Consider the following 16,996-nt stretch of genomic DNA (forward strand, 5'->3'; position numbering starts at 1 on the left):
AGCTGCTGTCACAGGGAAATTATAATTCAGCCAACACTTACTAGGGCCAGGAAGTCATCAGCACAGATATGAGAGTAGAACAAAATATTCAGAAAAGACACGTATCGAATGACCTGTGAATTACACTGATTCAGCACATCTACTGGACAGTCCTGTGGCCCAACTCTTTCCTGGACACTCTGCCTATTCTTTGGCCTGTACTGGCAAGCTCCACACCCTCAGTGCCAATAGCCGGAGTTTCAGAGGAGGAAATGAATCATGCCCTTGGAATGCAAACTGAAACCCTGCAGATCTAAGAAAATAGTTACTCATCTGTGTATATATATACGTGCATAACTCACGTATTGCCAATTACATTTCAATCTGATACATGAATAAAAAAAAATCTAGCAGAATTCAGTGTTAGATGGCATTCCAGAGATAAAGCACGTGGTTATAAATGAAACAAACAGCACCACGTGACTTAAAATACAACGTGGGCCGAATTGGGGCCCGATCCAGCACAAAATTACCACAGCTTTTCCTGGCTACATGGACATTAGATTGAATGGTTGCACTGCGACAACATGGCACGTAATTCAGAAACACCAACCTGCTCTTGGGTGAGACAGTGAAGGGCCGTCTGGACTGGGTCAAAATGCTTTGTGAAAACATTGTGGCTAAAACAAATATAGTGTAAGCAGCAGCGGGCCAGGTTTGATTTGTTAATTTGTCAAGACGATCCCATGGGGAGATTCCCTTAATTTATTACTCATTTGTTTACGTGAAGTCGAGGCTTGCAGGTCGTGGCACCTCTCTGTTCCCCACACACCCCTAGGGCTGCCTGGCAGCGGAGCTACATCTCCACACAGCCTCTGCTGGCCCAGCCGAGCGGCACGGCGCTCCCACAGGCGGGAGCAGCCGAGGAGTGCGGGCCAGCCCCGTCCTTTTAAAGCGCAGTCGCCACCTAAGACCTTAAATTCGCCTCAGGCCCCGCCACGTCCCCCTGTCTCGCTTCCTAACGGACGGCCTGCAGGGCGGCCGGGGAGCTCCCGGGCCCAGAGCTGAGGCAGGCAGATAAACCTCCGCCCGGCGCCAGATAAGCCGCCGGCCCCGGCACCCGTCCAGGCGCCCGGGTCTGCTGCTGCTCCGCCGCCCCTCCTCCGGAGGCGGCCCCGGGGAGCCGGGCCGAGCCGGGCCGAGCCTCCCTGCCCGCCTCCCGCGGCGGGAAGGCCGCTGAGGCGGCAGGTGTGCCCGGCTGATCCGCCCCGCTCGCTGCCGGCGGCATGGAGCAACCGCGCAAAGCTCGGATCGCACCGACTCTTCCCATTTTCCGTCGTTTGGGTTTAGGCTTCACTGCAGCGTGTCTTAGTGATCATAATTCCACCGATACACAAAACTAAGAGGCCGTTTACTTGCCTTGGATATACCGTACCAGCCATCCGGTGTCAGTGGCTTTGGTCGCAGGCCAGATTTGTGCGTGGCTGTATCTACACAAAAGCCCCAGCTCTCAGTGACTGACGCTGTCCTGACGGTAATAGAGAGGCAGGAGGCTGCCGAGCCCGACCATGTTTCTGCTAGTGTTTGCGACAGTTCTTACAAGAGGCAGGCAGCAGCAGCCTACCTGTACACATCCTCTCACCAGACGGCTATATTGAAGACACTGAAAGCGTTTTGAAGCCACTGAAGAATGCAATAGTTACACTGCTTGGATCTCCATCATGCCATTGTACACGCCTCTTTCTGGGGAGGTAGAGGTGTGCACCTTCTGCTAACCACTCTTCAAACCTCCTCCTTATGGGTAGCTACTGTATGTCACAGAGCTCAACCTTCATCCTGATTTAAAAGCATTTTATGTAACTATGCTACTGAATCAGCCCCAGGTTTCAGAGTTGGAGGCCTCTTCCCAAACTGTACACTAAAATGCATGTAGGGGTGAGCAGGACAAATAAGTCCATCATCCTGCAACTCCTTACCTGCAATTTGCACTGCCTGTGCCAATTGGTCACCCAACGGCTGCACGTTTCTTGTCAGTATTTTGCCACACTTGTGGTGAGCAGAACACAAGCAGTAGCTGATGCAAGCATTCGGTCGCAGTGCCTGGTGATGGCAGCACAACCACCTCCCACTTACCTGGGGCGGGATGAATGTTCCCATTCTCATGCTGCTGCCACCACTACCAAAGCGGCGAATCAGACAAGCATGTTTGGAGAAAGTATGTATTTTGCCTGCTATTATGTTCTCACAGAGGTGCTGCAACACACTTTAAAGAGCCTTTATAACCTCGTAGGCTGCACTTATCAATCTGAATTAGAAAGGTACAATTATCTAGTGTAGAAAAGGGGTGGAAATGGCTTTTAAGATTGCTTGTGCCATGTACTCCGGCAGACAGGGCATTTCATCTACGCAGCACACTCCAGATGAACCATTCTCAGAACCATTTCCTAAAGGAAAATATCCGGTCACTGCTTGTGAGCTTCTATTCCCTCCGGGGCAAGTCGTCACATTTCAATGTTTTCATGGTAAATGCAGGCTCCCACAGACTGACCACTATAAGCCAGTGGTCAAAACACCTAAGTTCTCAGGACCCCACATACATAAAAATGGTAAGTTGGGTCCCTGAAAGGACCGAAACGTCAGATTGACCCCGAAGGTTAAAATACAACATACGCAGGTAGTCTTCGGTGAGGTTTGAGCCTCTAGCAGCTGAAAAAATGGAAGCCCGGCAACTAGAAAGCATACTAAAGTTAAAAAAAAAAAAAGTTAATAGTCACTAGCAGCACAGCCACACCACCTGAAGAGAGGGCAGAGACCCTACGTGCATCGTCCTCATCCCCATCATCCCCATCCCCATCATCCCCATCCCCATCATCCCCATCCCCATCATCCCCATCCCCATCATCCCCATCCCCATCATCCCCATCCCCATCATCCCCATCCCCATCATCCCCATCCCCATCATCCCCATCCCCATCATCCCCATCCCCATCATCCCCATCCCCATCATCCCCATCCCCATCCCCATCCCCATCCCCATCATCCCCATCATCCCCATCATCCCCATCATCCCCATCCCCATCATCCCCACCCCGCCCCACCCTCCCCTTATCGCCCCCCACCAGCCCTTCCCCCCCCGCTTCCCGCCTCACGTCACCCGGCCGCGCGCCCGTGACGCCAGCGCGGCGCGGGGCGGGGCGGCGGTTGGCGGAGCGGTTCCAAGATGGCGCTGCTGCTGCTGCGGGACCCGCTGGGCTCCCGGGCGCGGCCGCTGCCGCTGCCCCCCGGCGGCGGCTCCGTGCGCGGCCTCCTGCGGGACTGCGCCCGGCGGCTGGTGAGCGGCGGCGGGCGGGGGGGCCGCGGGCACCGGGGGGTCTCGGTCCCGGTTTTCGGGCTCCGTGCCTCGCCGCGGAGGTCCCTTCCAGCCCCTACAGTTCTGCGGTTCCTTAACGGTGCGCTTTGCCAGGTTATTTCGTTTTTCAGCCGATCACGTGATAAAAATTGTGTTGTTTTTTAGGGTATTCCCGAAGAAAGTTTATACGTGAAGTGCAACGGGCGGCTGGCTCATGATGACGATGTTCTCCAGAATGGCGCGGTGTATAGCCTGGAACCGAGGCTTTGTGGTGGAAAAGGAGGTTTGTTGCTCTGTGCTTTCTTACGAATTCACGTCTTAGGTTTAAATTTCATTTATTTATCTATTTATTTATTTATTTAATACCTTAATACTGATACCAGAAGTTGTAATCTGGTAGCAGATATCTCGCAATGCAGATGATTGCGGGCTGTCCACGAGGTAAAGCCAAAGCTGAGAGTTTACTTTAGGTTGGATATTAGGAAGAACTTCTTTACCGAAAGGGTTGTTAGGCATTGAAATGGGCTGCCCAGGGAGGTGGTGGAGTCACCATCCCTGGAGGTCTTTAAGAGACATTTAGATGTAGAGCTTAGTGATATGGTTTAGTGGAGGACTTGTTAGTGTTAGGTCAGAGGTTGGACTGGGTGATCTTGGAGGTCTCTTCCAACTTAGACGATTCTGTGATTCTGTAACAGCTGTTGTTGGCACCGTCCTGTTTTGCATCCCTAGTTAGCTTAGCTCTACTAGCAGAAATCTGTAAGGTGCCTCTGAGCGAATTCAAGGTCAAAATTGTGTTTAAAAGGCTTCTTAGTTTCCTAAATTTCACTTGTGGTCGCTTATGGCAAGTATTCCAGCTACAAATAGTCTGTGGCTTGAATACGTTATATAACCTAATTGATTTTGTCTTTTCTTATTTGAAAAAATAAAGCCAAGGTCTTAGTATCCTGAGAACTAAAGATTTCAGTCTAAAACAGGCTGCTTCTATTGTCAAAATATTTTAACATTGTTGTAGATGATGTGCTAATCACAAAAAAATATGCAGCCACTGACAATATGGGCATTCCCTAAAATCTAACGTGAAGGGTGAAACAAGTTTAGCAGAGTATATTTGCATGTAAATGAAGTCCATATATGTTTGCTTTTTGAATCTAGTTCTTGGAGCTTTCTGGCCCTTGAGCTAAAATGCTGAATAATTGTGCAGCCTTGCATCAGACTGCATCTCAGCTTGCGTTGCCTTCTTCATAGTTTTAGAAAGAACTGAAAAGAAACATTACCGCTTCAGCTTACGAGCTGTTGTGTTGGCTGGTTAAGTGCCCTAAAAGTGTTGCATGTTTTATAAGCTGATTGTATAGCATCCATCTTCCTCACCTATTGTCTGTCAGTTTCAGTTATCCTGGGATGACCCAGGGTGCACATGCTGTGATTCACTCTGTGTTACTGATGTGCTGTTGGAGTTGCTTAAAAATTGCTCTTTGACAATTTTGCCTGCTTTGATTTGACTTTGTAATTAAAAGACTGATTAAAAATAGGTGAGCAAGCACAGGTCAGAAATATTAAGACTTACTGTATGATCTCAAAGAGTTACAGATCATGCTTATCATCTTATAAGAAAACTGAGCGCTCTGTTATCAGGTCTAATTCAACACTTGTGACCTTAATGAATTCATTGCTGTTGATTTTTGGGAGCATGCCTGGCTAGGTGTAACAGCTAGGTTCTTATTCTTCAGAATGTGAAATTCGATAGCGTGTTCAATGAGCTACATAAATTCTCATCGCCAATAGCAGTGATTGGTTTTAGTAGCTGAACACAGTACTTTTTCTGCCTCGTGATCCAGTAGACTATCTGGATTGGCTGTTGTTTGCAACTTCTTAAAGGTACTTTGAGGGCACTGATGGTACAGATGTGTTCAGCTTTTAATTGAAAAACCGTGGTTTGTACTTTCAAGTTGCTTAAAGGATTTTATTAATCCACATTGTCTCTTTGAGGCTGTTAAGTGTCTTTCTCAAACTTGGGACAACATAAGATGGGACTCGATGAGAAATGTTAGCAGTTGTGCGTACGAATAGTGGCTGAGGAGCATATAGAAATTTATTTTGGGGGGCTGTCCAGCATAAGATTGTCCATCATGATCATCTCGATGAAGTGGCTATGGCTATCTCCTAAAACGTCACCTGGTGACATTTCTAACGTAATTTTCAATTTACCCCATATTTCAGTAGCATTGAGGGAAAGAGAAGTGTTGAACTCACTATATTATTTTTCCATAGCTAATTCTTTTGTTTTGTGCTAACTCATCTCCATTTGTTTCTGTTTATCTAATTCTTAATTACTTTTTTTCCTCAGGATTTGGATCTATGCTGCGAGCACTTGGTGCACAGATTGAAAAGACAACAAATAGAGAGGCTTGCCGAGATCTCAGTGGAAGGAGACTTCGAGATGTCAATCATGAAAAAGCGTGAGGCATTTTCTTAGAAGCTAGCATTATAAAATAGAGTAACTGCATGATTAACTACTAACAAAAGAGGTCATATAACAGGCTGTTATAGCAATGAATTTTCCTTTTGAATACTAAAAGGAGTGAAAGTGAAACTATGAGCACAGATAGACCGGAATCACAGAATGGTTGAGGTTAGAAGGGACCTCTGGAGGTAAACTGGTCCCATTCCCCTGCTTAAGCAGGGGCAGCTAGAGCAGATAGTCAACAGCATTCTTTTGGCGTTAATGTATTATTGAAAAATAGAGGTGATTGTACCGTGACCTTCTTTTGAGAGAAGACTGGTCTGCACGTCTTAGATTTCTAATTTGAAAGTCTCACAGTTCTTCTTTCTGAAGCTGCAAGGCATATTGGGGAAAGTTGACCTTCCTGCTGTTTCTGGCTTCCAGAATAAACTTTATTCTCTTTGTTTTAGCAGACTTTCTATATATTCCTTCAGTAATTCCCATGAATGTTTTTGTTCTTCAGCATTTGGTAATTGCAAAGTAACAGACTAATATTACTCTAAGTCTCAGAAATGCTGTCATTTTCATGGCTCTGTAATCTGCAGGATGGCTGAATGGGTGAAGCAGCAAGCAGAACGGGAAGCAGAAAAAGAGCAAAGGCGCTTGGAAAGGCTGCAGCGGAAACTTGCAGAGCCAAAGCATTACTTTATAAATCCAGATTACCAGCAGCAGTGTCATGAAATGGCTGAGCGGCTAGAAGATTCAGTCCTTAAAGGTATCGCAGTTTAGCTTCACTTTGTCCTCAAAAAATAAAGCAAATTGAAAGCCCCTATGACCGCAGCCCAGCATGAAAACTAAAGAAAGGAAAAAAATGCTGACAGTAGCTCTTTCAGTTGAATTATGTTTTAAACTCCAGTAAAATTTGTTGAATTAATTTTTCCTCTTTGGCTACTGCTTTTCTTAAATTGCATTGAACAGCGTAACACGGATTCTAGCGATACTTTATTTTAATGTGCTACAGTGTCATCTCACAGTAATATCAAAATTCTGTGAAGGTAGTGTTGGTATTTCATCAGTAAGAATTATGTAATCATTTTCAGTAAAATGACGATACGTGATCAGGTCTTATGTAAAAAACAGAAATGGAATACAGCTACAAAATATCCTGTTTCATTTACCATTCTCTGTAGTTATTTTATTTATCCACTGGTTGTTCCCTTGCTGGCAGCTTGATAGTGAAACTTGAGGCTGAATGGGATGTAGAAACTAGGAGTTCACATCAGGAATCCAATTTTAAGATCAACTCTGTGTCTTAGTAAAGTGGGATAAGGAAACTTTTGTTGCTGCTGAGTTTGTTGAAGCTTTGAATTTCCATAAATGTGCACTGATAGTGATTATTTTCAGTTAGTGTTTTATACTGCATCTGAAATAAAAAGAGGCCTGTTGTAAATTCTGTGTATGAATTGTGTAACAGTGAAGTAGACTTTGACTTCCTTTCGTAGGATTGCAGGCCACTTCAAGCAAAGTAGTGTCACCGGGAAGTGGCAGTAGCCGGAAGCGTCCAGGTGAATCTGGAAAGAATGGAACAAAATATGGAAAGAAAAAATGCTTTTTGTAAGTACTATGACTCCATAAAACTTTGAACTTAATGGAAATTTGATTAAATGTAAGCAAACAACATCGCATCCAGAAAGTAGACTTAAATAACAATTAATAAGTGGAACTGATTAAACGGGAGAGCTCTAAGTAAATGTTGACGGTTTCATATAACTGTCCCAGTAGGAGCAAACTTTTTACTTGCAAAAGTAGGCATCCTTTTTTCCCTCCCTGTTTAATATGGTTATGTTCTACTAACACTCATTTTCCTTTTTTTTCCATTAATGAAATCAGGTTAAAATGAACTTAAAACAACCAATTAAAACAAAAAACCAAACAAACCCCACAAACAAACCCCAAATCACAACAGCTGTTTTTTCTTCACGTAACACGAAAGAGAAGGCATAATGATTCTCCAGTGGTGCTTGGAGTAGCAATGGGTAGCACACACTTTTGTATTTGGGATTGCTGTTAAGGTACACACCTTTTCTTGGGAGATGTCAGGTCCTGTTTGGTATTAGCAGCTCTTTGTCTTACTGAACTATCCTAAATACCTGCTAGAGTAGTTCAGTGCATCTCTTTGAAGCAAGTTTTGGAAAGAAAAAGATAAGAATTAAAAAAAAAAGTGAATTTTAGATAAATACTTGTACTGCTTGTTGCAGGCTGGGATTGGAAGGACTGGATGATACTGACAGTTCAGATTCTGACGACAGTGAAAACGATTCCCCTCATGCATCTGACGGAAGTTGTCCATCAGGCAGTGGATATGGTGAAAATGCTGGCAGTTCAAACAAATGTTCAAACAGCCCTGTGGATCCAGCAGAACATAGTCCAGTCACTGAGAAGGCACCGGAGCAGCCAGAAGTTAGTGGAAGTGACCTGCAAAGGGAGATGCACAAAGGTGGGCAAACTGAAATTCCAGGTGATGAAAACAGTAAAGTGACAGAGCCCCAGAAGGAAGAGGCCCAAGAAAACAATGAAGTAACCCAAGGCGTGAAAGAAGAGGTGCAAGAAAATGTTTCTTCCAAGGTGCAGGAAGTGGACCAGTCACAGAGCACAGTAAGTATGAAACAGTACAGAACACAACGTGTCTCTTTTCTTCAGTTGCTTTTACTTGATCACTTTTTTTCTGTAATCCACAAAGGGAAGGGGAAAGGATCTGTATCATCTGAATTTAATGCATTAGATGTAAGTGCTTGAGTTAGAGTAAATATCCTCCTAAGAAGCTAATAGAATCTTCAGTGTTTGATACAGAGCAGACAAAATCCCAAGGTTAAAAAGGAAAAACTGCTTGACTGAAGATGATGCATTTCCATACTTACAAAAAGGGAATGTGCAAGATAAAGGCAGCTGCAGCCAAATAAGGCTCTTAGCTGACAGGCTCTTCACTGGTAACCATTAGATCCATGTGCAGGAAGTAGAATTGTAGTAAAGTGGCAGCGGTCTTGAGAGATAAGTAGAGTGGGTCAAGGCAAAACTTCACAAAATTAAGATTTTTAATAGTTTAGAGTTTCTACTAAGATGTAGTTGCCCTTGGCTGTGTAGTGTTGTCTTTCCCAAGATCTGCGTTTCCCTTTTTTTTGTGTTTTCGCTCCTTCCCCGTAAACTCTGGATCCAGAATTCCTTATTGATGCAGGAGGTAGAGGAAAAAAAACATTCTGTAGGATGAAAGACTCTTACCAATACTTCTTGAGACATTACCACTCTCCAACTTGACTAATCTTACTTATAATTTGATCTTAATGTTTATAACTGACCACAATTTTAAAATTAGAAGTTATTGCATGTAGATGCCCCCTAAACCAGTCAGCTGATCAGTGTTTCTCAGTATTTTATTTATAAAAGACTTCAGTCTAGCTCACAGAGAACCCTGGTCTGCTGCAAATTTCAGTTTTCATTTGACCAGTGAAAGTCTGAAAGCAGCAGCTCCTTGTATTAGAGAGGCAAGATTAATGTAGGTGATAGGCTTTGCCTGAATTTGCGATGGATGGTGGAAGAATGGTTTTAAAATTGATCATTTGGCGCATCAGTGATAGAAGCACTTCTGTACTGTTGCTATACCATTATCCTCACTGGCAATTTGGGTTGGTGTCAGAGCACCCTCAGCTGGATCAGGAGCAGTGCTGACCATGAGGTTCCTTCTCTGGTGATAGACAGGAGGATGACAGGGATTCTTTTGCTGCGGAGGCTCTGGATTGGTCTCTCAACCAGAAGAGAGTGCAGCTTTTCCCACTGAATTGATGAAAGCCCAACTAATATTTGGCAGTAAAAGTTGCCAATATTTGTGCTTCATTGTCCCTTGTATAATACTAACATTTGGAGGGGGCGGAGGGTGGGTGGGGCTGGAGAGGGAAATGATGAATCAAGTATTTTTTCAGGCTAGAAGAGTTGCTTGAATTTTCTGCCTTTGTTCAACTAGAGCAGAAAGCCTCCCATGAATTCAGCCATTGGCAATGGCTGAATTCTGATAAGTAAAGGTTTAATACAGTTAAATGGGGAAAAAAAAATCAGGGCTATAATCTGATAAATTAGAACTTGATCATCTATTGTACTATTAAAGCAGGGACACTTTAAAATGGATGTTTACCATTCTCCACTGTTTACCTTTTGCTCAGTATTTGTGAGGCTGTCTATTCTTAGAACAGGAAACTCCACCAGTGGCAGATTGTTATTGCAGGTGGAAATATTTTTATAATAGTCCTTGATGTTTTTTTTGTGTGTTTTCTGTTTTTAAGTAGGACTAGAATAATGAGGCAACCAGTCTTTTTTGTATGCTTAGCAGGACAAAGGTTCTGATTCTGCTAGTGCTAATTGTTTTTGTTGAGCTCATAACTCAGTAGTCTCACTGTTGATGCTACTTGCTCTGAAGTCCCTTTGATACCTCCAGTGTTACGCTTACCCTAAGACTTATAGCTGCTTCAAATGCTGAGCAAGGTGGGGTTGATTTTCTTTTGTCCTTCTTAGTGTGCTAGTGGTCAGGGTGTTAGTAAATTCCCACTTTTGAGTTGTAAAGTCCTTGTCTGGATTCTTCTGCGGACAAAACCCTGGGTAACCTGCAGTTGGTAACCTTACTGTGCTGGTATCCAGAGGCCTGGACTGGACAATATGCAGGGTCACTTTCATACTCAACTATCCTGTGAATATACCAATTTTCTTTTAAGAAGAAATTTTAATAACTTTTAATGTGTCAAGATGAGAAGTAAGAGCTTTTTTGTTAATCTTATTTGTATCTATTTCTATAACTAGAGTGTAACTGCATTAGAATAATTGTCCATTCCCCTTCCTACTACTGATAGGGGCATATCGTTGTATTCTGCATGTCATTAAAAAATAGCTTTGTTGTGACTCTGGAAGCCAAGGTTAAGCTATGGAGCTGCTAGATGAGATGGTGGGCTGTTGTTTTTAGTTCATTTTTTTGCGAGGGGATAAAAACAGTGCCATCTATTTTGTCTCCTGGAGAAAAGTATTAAATAACTGCCACTTACATTTTTAGTTTACTTTTTAAACTGCTATTGCAAGTAGAATGTGTTAATTTTAGTGGAGTAATTAGAAAAATCACTTATGCTTATTTAAAATGGCTGGTGCTTCTGTCTTGGAGGCTGTGTGCATTGCAAGACTAAGCTTGTCTGCAGCTTGCCTAGACATGTTAGAGCGAGCCTTTAACTAGCTAGCAGAGGCATTGCAAGGAGTAGCATTGTAGCAGCACAGCTGGACACTGAGTATGAAGCCCACCTGGGCATTCACCCTGCTCTTGGGTGTGTCATCTCTGCTCAGACGTGCATGTTTAAGGCCAGGCTGCTGGCTAGCTTAAATTTGCTTGCATGTGATGCAGTAACACTTGGCCTGGATAAAATAGATACTGCTAATAAAGAGAATATCCAGCCTAACATATATGGAGATATAGATCAACTTCATTAAGTAAAGTAATTAAGACTTTGAGATAATCCTAATTTAAGGTCTTCTGTAAAATCAAGCATTTTGTCTATAGTTGCCCCCTCCCTCCGTCAGGAAGAAAATAATTGTCACATTGGATGTTTTTCTCTTTGCAGGAGGTGGAACCAATAGACCTACTCGCATTCAACTCTGCTGCTGAAATGGAAGTGCTGGGTTTAGATAAACTGAAGATGGAACTGATGGCTTTAGGGCTGAAATGTGGAGGCACTTTACAGGAAAGAGCAGCAAGGCTTTTCTCAGTGAGAGGTCTCACTAGAGACCAGATCAATCCTTCCTTATTTGCAAAGCCACCTAAAGGGAAAAAAGCGAAAGTTTAAATTATTTTGTGTCTGTATACTTTTAAGTTTTCGTTATTCTATTTCCATTCTGTACTGCCACATAGAATTCTTTGTTATCACCGGATAGTTTTCTGTTTCTATTTTTAATGAAGTTTAGTTAACATAACACAGTAAGTTGCTAAATAGTGAGTTTTGTGCTCAGTATACAAGAGTGTTATAGTATTCTTTACAAATGGTTATAACAAGTCTTAATGTGACAGAACAAAATTGCTGCAGACGGGAAGAAATAATCTGAATATCTTGAATTTGATGATTCTATGACACTGTCGTCATTTATTTTAAGAAATATCAATCCTTTCTTGGCTTTAACTTGATTCTCCTTTAATATGTATTGAAGATAGCACAGTTACAACCGTCAAAAGATAAACATCAGACTTATTATTTAGGCTTAAAAGCTGAAGTTTATATAAAAAGAACATTTTTATATGGATGAAGATAGTATAAATAAATACTGTTCTATGAATTTGTGAGATGTCAGGTATCAATACGATATCAGTTAATAATTGGTATTTCTTCTATAAGAACCAGTTCAATAAACAAATTTACTACTTTTGTCCTTGAAAAGTGTCTGAGTGAGGAAAAAGAGATGTACATCCTTAAGAAATTAAAAAGAATAAATTATATTTGTTGCTTGCTGAAGGTTGGTAAGATACTGAGTGATCATCGGAACGTGAATGGGAAATTTAGAATAGTGTTTTTTTGTTGTTTTTTTTTTTGTTTTTTTTTTTTTTTTCCCAATAGTAAAAGCAATGGAATAGTCTCTTAAGGACTTGAATATCTGCAGCAGTGCTGCTTTACCCTAGAGTAGTGTCTGTAACCTTAGGGCTGGATTTACCCTGTGCGGCGCTAAGGACCCTTGCTGGAAGGGCAGCGTATTTTCATGACTGTGTGCAACTGCCACTTCCTTTGTTTCAGAGGCTTTTATGTAGTGTTCAGTCTGTTGCCTCAGATTTTACCACTGTATACTGGGGAATATTACGTTCATGGTCTGCCTATCAGATTTTCTTGGAGAGACCTGAAAAATGACCTGAAAAAAAATTTGCTTTCTTCCTTTTCTGTCATCTACCATTAGTCTGTCTGTATAAAGTTTGGCTCAAAAAATAATTTTGAACTGCAACACTGACAGGAAATGGGTTTCAAATGCTAGGGAATTAGTTCACTTGTGTCATTTTATGTCTCAAATATGAGCAGTGCTTATCTAATATTTCAGTCGGCAGTGACTTGGTTTTTCAATCTTACAGCCTTTGTCCTCAGAAATTGTTTTGTTTATGCTTGGAAGTTAGCTCGGGATTGAGAAAGGGTATTGAAGCTCAAAGTTTTTTTTTCTTGACAAACTGTAGAGGTGAGCTGCCAAAACAGTTGTGTTCATGCAGCTGCCCCAACATGCTGATTAATCCGACAGTTTATATTCAGTCACTGATGGGACCTGTTCTGTGACTTGCCAGGACAGTGAAGGGAGTCCTTGCTAGGTCTGCTGGTCACTTCTGGTCACACCCCATCCCCTGACAAAATCTCTGGCATCTGGCCAAACCAAAACCAGCATTCCTCTCTTGGTCTTTCTGAGGTACTTGGTTAGAAAATGAAGATGGAGGGTTTCCTGCTCTGGAGATGTATCCACCTGAAGTTTACAAGGGAGCAGTCCTGGTGCCAGCATTCCTCCAGGTGTCGCTGAGGGTCAGGGACAGCCTGGGTGTGAGCAAGCATCCTTAACGCACCTGGCAGCCAGGTCTTCTGTTCTCCTACATATATTCCAGTTCATAGCAGATGGTCTCGAATCGTACTGAGGAAAGGTGTGGAAACTGGGAAGTGCAGGATTTATTTCTAATGCAGCAGCTGATAGGCAAGTCAAAAACGCTTCCTGTGCTTTGTTTTGTCTTACTTGTAAAATGGATTTGAGTCTACTCGCTAGTTGGAACCATATTTTGTGCATTTAAATTCTGTAAAAGTGCTGTATGGTACATACAAGTCCTTGGTGCCCTTTTGGGTCTTTCAACTGAGTATGAAATGGATAGGCAGATTCGTGCAGTGATGGTAATTACAGCGTCATACACAAATCCAGCACTCGTGGATCTACTTGGAGTGTTCCGAAAACACAAATTATAGCCATTGAGGGCTAAACTGCTGAAGTGTGTTTGAACTGTTCTCTACTTACCTGCACATGTGATCCAAAAGTAGTGAACTTGCCATTTTGCAGCTTATCATTAGTATAATTTTGTTTATTTGATGAGCAGTGATTTATATACAGCAAAGAATATGGCAGATAAGTTCATGTTTGTGGCAATAAAGCACTTGACATGTCTGACACTTTAATCTGTAAGGGAGACTTGGGAAATTCCAAAAAAAAAAAAAAAGACATTAAGATTCTGCAAATCATATCTCATGGGGGTTGTTACAGGACAAGGGGTGGATCCTGGTTAGAAAGGTTTGGTTTACTCTGTATGTCTCATTAGGGAACAGGAGTAGAGGGTACCTAGAAGGTCACCTCAACATAGTGAAGTTTGGTAGTTATGAATATGTCCATCAAGAATATTTTGCATCAGCAGCAGTCCCACCTGGGTGGTAAGCCATCAGCATGCTTACTGCTCTTCTCATAAAAGCACATACCGAGGGTGTGTCAGGAGTGCCTTAGCTACGTGAACATGCTGAAGCTCCTTCATAGTATGGCAGGGGATAGTGTGGGCCAAAATGGAATAGGCCAATTTAATGATGTGTGTTGGTAACAACACTTGCCTAACTTACTTCCCCTGGCTGCAATTGCACTTTCACTTCAGCTGCAGTGACTCAGCTTCTTCTAAGCCTGTCCCATGCACTATCATCCACTTGCGTTTCTTGTTGTGGATTCCTTGTTCTAACAAATCTGTTCCCTAATGGGGCATAAGGTGTGCCTCTTAACAGATTTGTGCCAGCATAACTAATGGAGCATTGTATAGGGTAGGGAATAAACAGTGGTCGGCGGAGAACTGGAGTATCTTCAACCAGCAGTAGTGCCAAACACTTGTTAAATTGTCTTCAGTAGTGCCAGAATTAGAAGCATTACCCTTCCTCTCTGCGTTGTTAGGATAATGGCTTATGTGTACCTTGAACCAGCTCAGTGCTTAGGCACATTTATTCTGTAATTGTTTAGATCCTGCTGAGCTAAACAGGAACAAGCACTTGTTCCGGAGTATGTCTGCATACGGGGTTAGCCTTGAGCAATACTACATCTAGAGAGGCATACAGGCACTCACTGGCAGTGCTTCACTTCCATGTGACGATAGGGTATCCTTCAGAAAACAGATCATAGACAAGACTCTGATTCTTCAATAGAACAGAAACAAGTGCTTGAAGCTTTCTGAAGTATTTGGACAACAGAAGAAAGAATTCAGCAGCTACTAATTATATATAAATTAAAGCCATTCCAATGTGTAATGGGTTGTTTCATATAGTACAGAATGGCCTCAGAATAAAGGTGATCTTTTCTAGTGCAGGACCAGAGGATAATGCAGAGTGTACGGTACTCCTGCTTTTATCTTTATCTTTCCAATGAGTAATGCAACTTGGGATTTCAAAAAATGTTTCTGGTTGTAAACACATCAAGACTATGAACATCTGTCCGAAAAAAAGCTTTGTGCTCCTGTGCAAACACTTCCCCAACAAGCACAAACACTTCCCCAACAAGCAAGAAGTGTGTCTTGCAGAATTCTTCTGAAGTGTTTTGCGTTACGTTTGTTTTTTTTTAAATAAAAAATAAAAAAATATTCTAAAAGAGCTAGAGCATTGTCTTGGGTTTCTCTTGTATTTCAGAGTTATTGACTGGTGATAGAGAAAATAGTGGTGCAAGCCTGGGGAAGAGCTTTTACTCACTGAATACAGATCCATGTATACCCTGAAAGGAAATTTAAGTACGTATAATGCAGAAAAAATAGCAAGGAACAGGGCAAATCATTAGCTATGTGAAAGACTCAGGTTTGGTAAGAATTGGCTTCTGGCTAGCAAGTTCAGAATTAGAGCATAATGTCTCCTTCTGTGCTGCTGTTAAGCAAGGCTGCGGTCTGTTGATCACTCAGCTTCAGTTCCAAAATGCAACTGTCTGGATCACCCAGTGTTGCCAAACAGGAGTATTCATTGCTAAACCTGAGTAATGTTTTTCTGCCTTTTTTTCTGTGACAGGAATGACACGCTGCTAAGTGAAAAATGGTATTTTTATCCCTCTTAGCTCAGAAGAAAAAGCTTTAGAGAACTTGCATATCACATAAAACCACCTAATTTCACTAAACGATGTTTTTGATTTCCACAAATAATTTTCATCTTGGGATCTCTCAGCAGTGTAAGAAGTCCTAAAGAGCTTACATTCACAAGAGCACTGCAAGATTAGGGTTGATTACGTCTGTTTTCTAAACTGAGGTACAGAAACATAACTCATGGAAGTTTACAAAGATGACCAACAGCAGACATGGGAACAGCTGACTGCCTTCAGTCAAAAGGCTCTTTCTATTTTCTTCTGCTAGTTTTCTGCAACACAGGTGAGTTACTGAAAAGCTACTTCAGTGTTTTAGACACGTCACTGCTAGTGCTGCTAGTAAGGATGCACGGAGCATGCAGTAATTTCCTTGTTTTTCTGAGTGTGACAGCTTTTACACTTGCTACTGTAGGTGGCAGTGGACTAACAGAGGAGGATGTGTTCCGTAAGCCCTGACTGCTTTGTGGTGGAGTACAACAGGGAGCAAGAAGCTCCTCAGAGAGCTGCCTGTAACGTCTGGAAAGCAGAGCAGTGTTTATAAGGCACCAGCTGACTTGTGAAACGTCTGCTGCAAGTGTTCGACAACTCACTGAAAACATCGCTGGATTTCTGGTGGTTATATATGAGGTCACGTGCACTGTGTGATGCTGTATTCAGCATAAGGTAATTATCTGAGACCTCCTAAGGATGACAGTCACTAGCCACAGGGTGGGAAGTTGGCTGCTCCCTTAGAAACAGCAATTACGACCTGAGTGTATTAATTTTCAGCAAACACACACTTTTAAAGGGAATATGCATACCTGAACTTTCAAAAGGGCAGATATATGATCACTGAGAGAATCAGAAGGAGGAAAAAAGCAGGCAAATAAAAATCAGGAGTACCTTTAACATGAAATGTGATGTTTGTGCTGCGGAGCACAACCATGGCTGCTGCCTGTGTCAGGGGAGAGGCCCTGGGGTGCAGACCCTGTTTGTGGCTGTGTGCAGGTCCAAGCAGCCCAGCAGAAAAGTGCTGGCGGTGGGCACACTGCTCTTCTGCTGCACCTGCTGGAGGAATGGAAAGAGGCATTCAGATCCTGGCTGCCCATCTTTGCACTGGAGTTAACTTCACATTAAGTTAA

General features: G+C 42.7%; 1 protein-coding gene across 1 annotated transcript; it reads left to right on the forward strand.

Annotated features, from left to right (window-relative positions):
- Positions 1–3,151: 3,151 nt before the first annotated feature.
- Positions 3,152–15,401, forward strand: SDE2 (SDE2 telomere maintenance homolog). The gene is made up of 7 exons (XM_080587211.1): positions 3,152–3,310; positions 3,494–3,611; positions 5,673–5,784; positions 6,374–6,543; positions 7,271–7,382; positions 8,027–8,423; positions 11,414–15,401. Exons 1-7 carry the CDS (start codon positions 3,200–3,202, stop codon positions 11,633–11,635), a joined length of 1,242 nt encoding a protein of 413 aa, XP_080443337.1. The 5' UTR covers positions 3,152–3,199; the 3' UTR covers positions 11,636–15,401.
- The last annotated feature ends 1,595 nt before the right edge of the window (positions 15,402–16,996 follow it).

This window comes from Anser brachyrhynchus (assembly GCF_964034855.1).
Source record: "Anser brachyrhynchus genome assembly, chromosome: 3".
Classification (NCBI taxonomy): Eukaryota; Metazoa; Chordata; class Aves; order Anseriformes; family Anatidae; genus Anser; species Anser brachyrhynchus.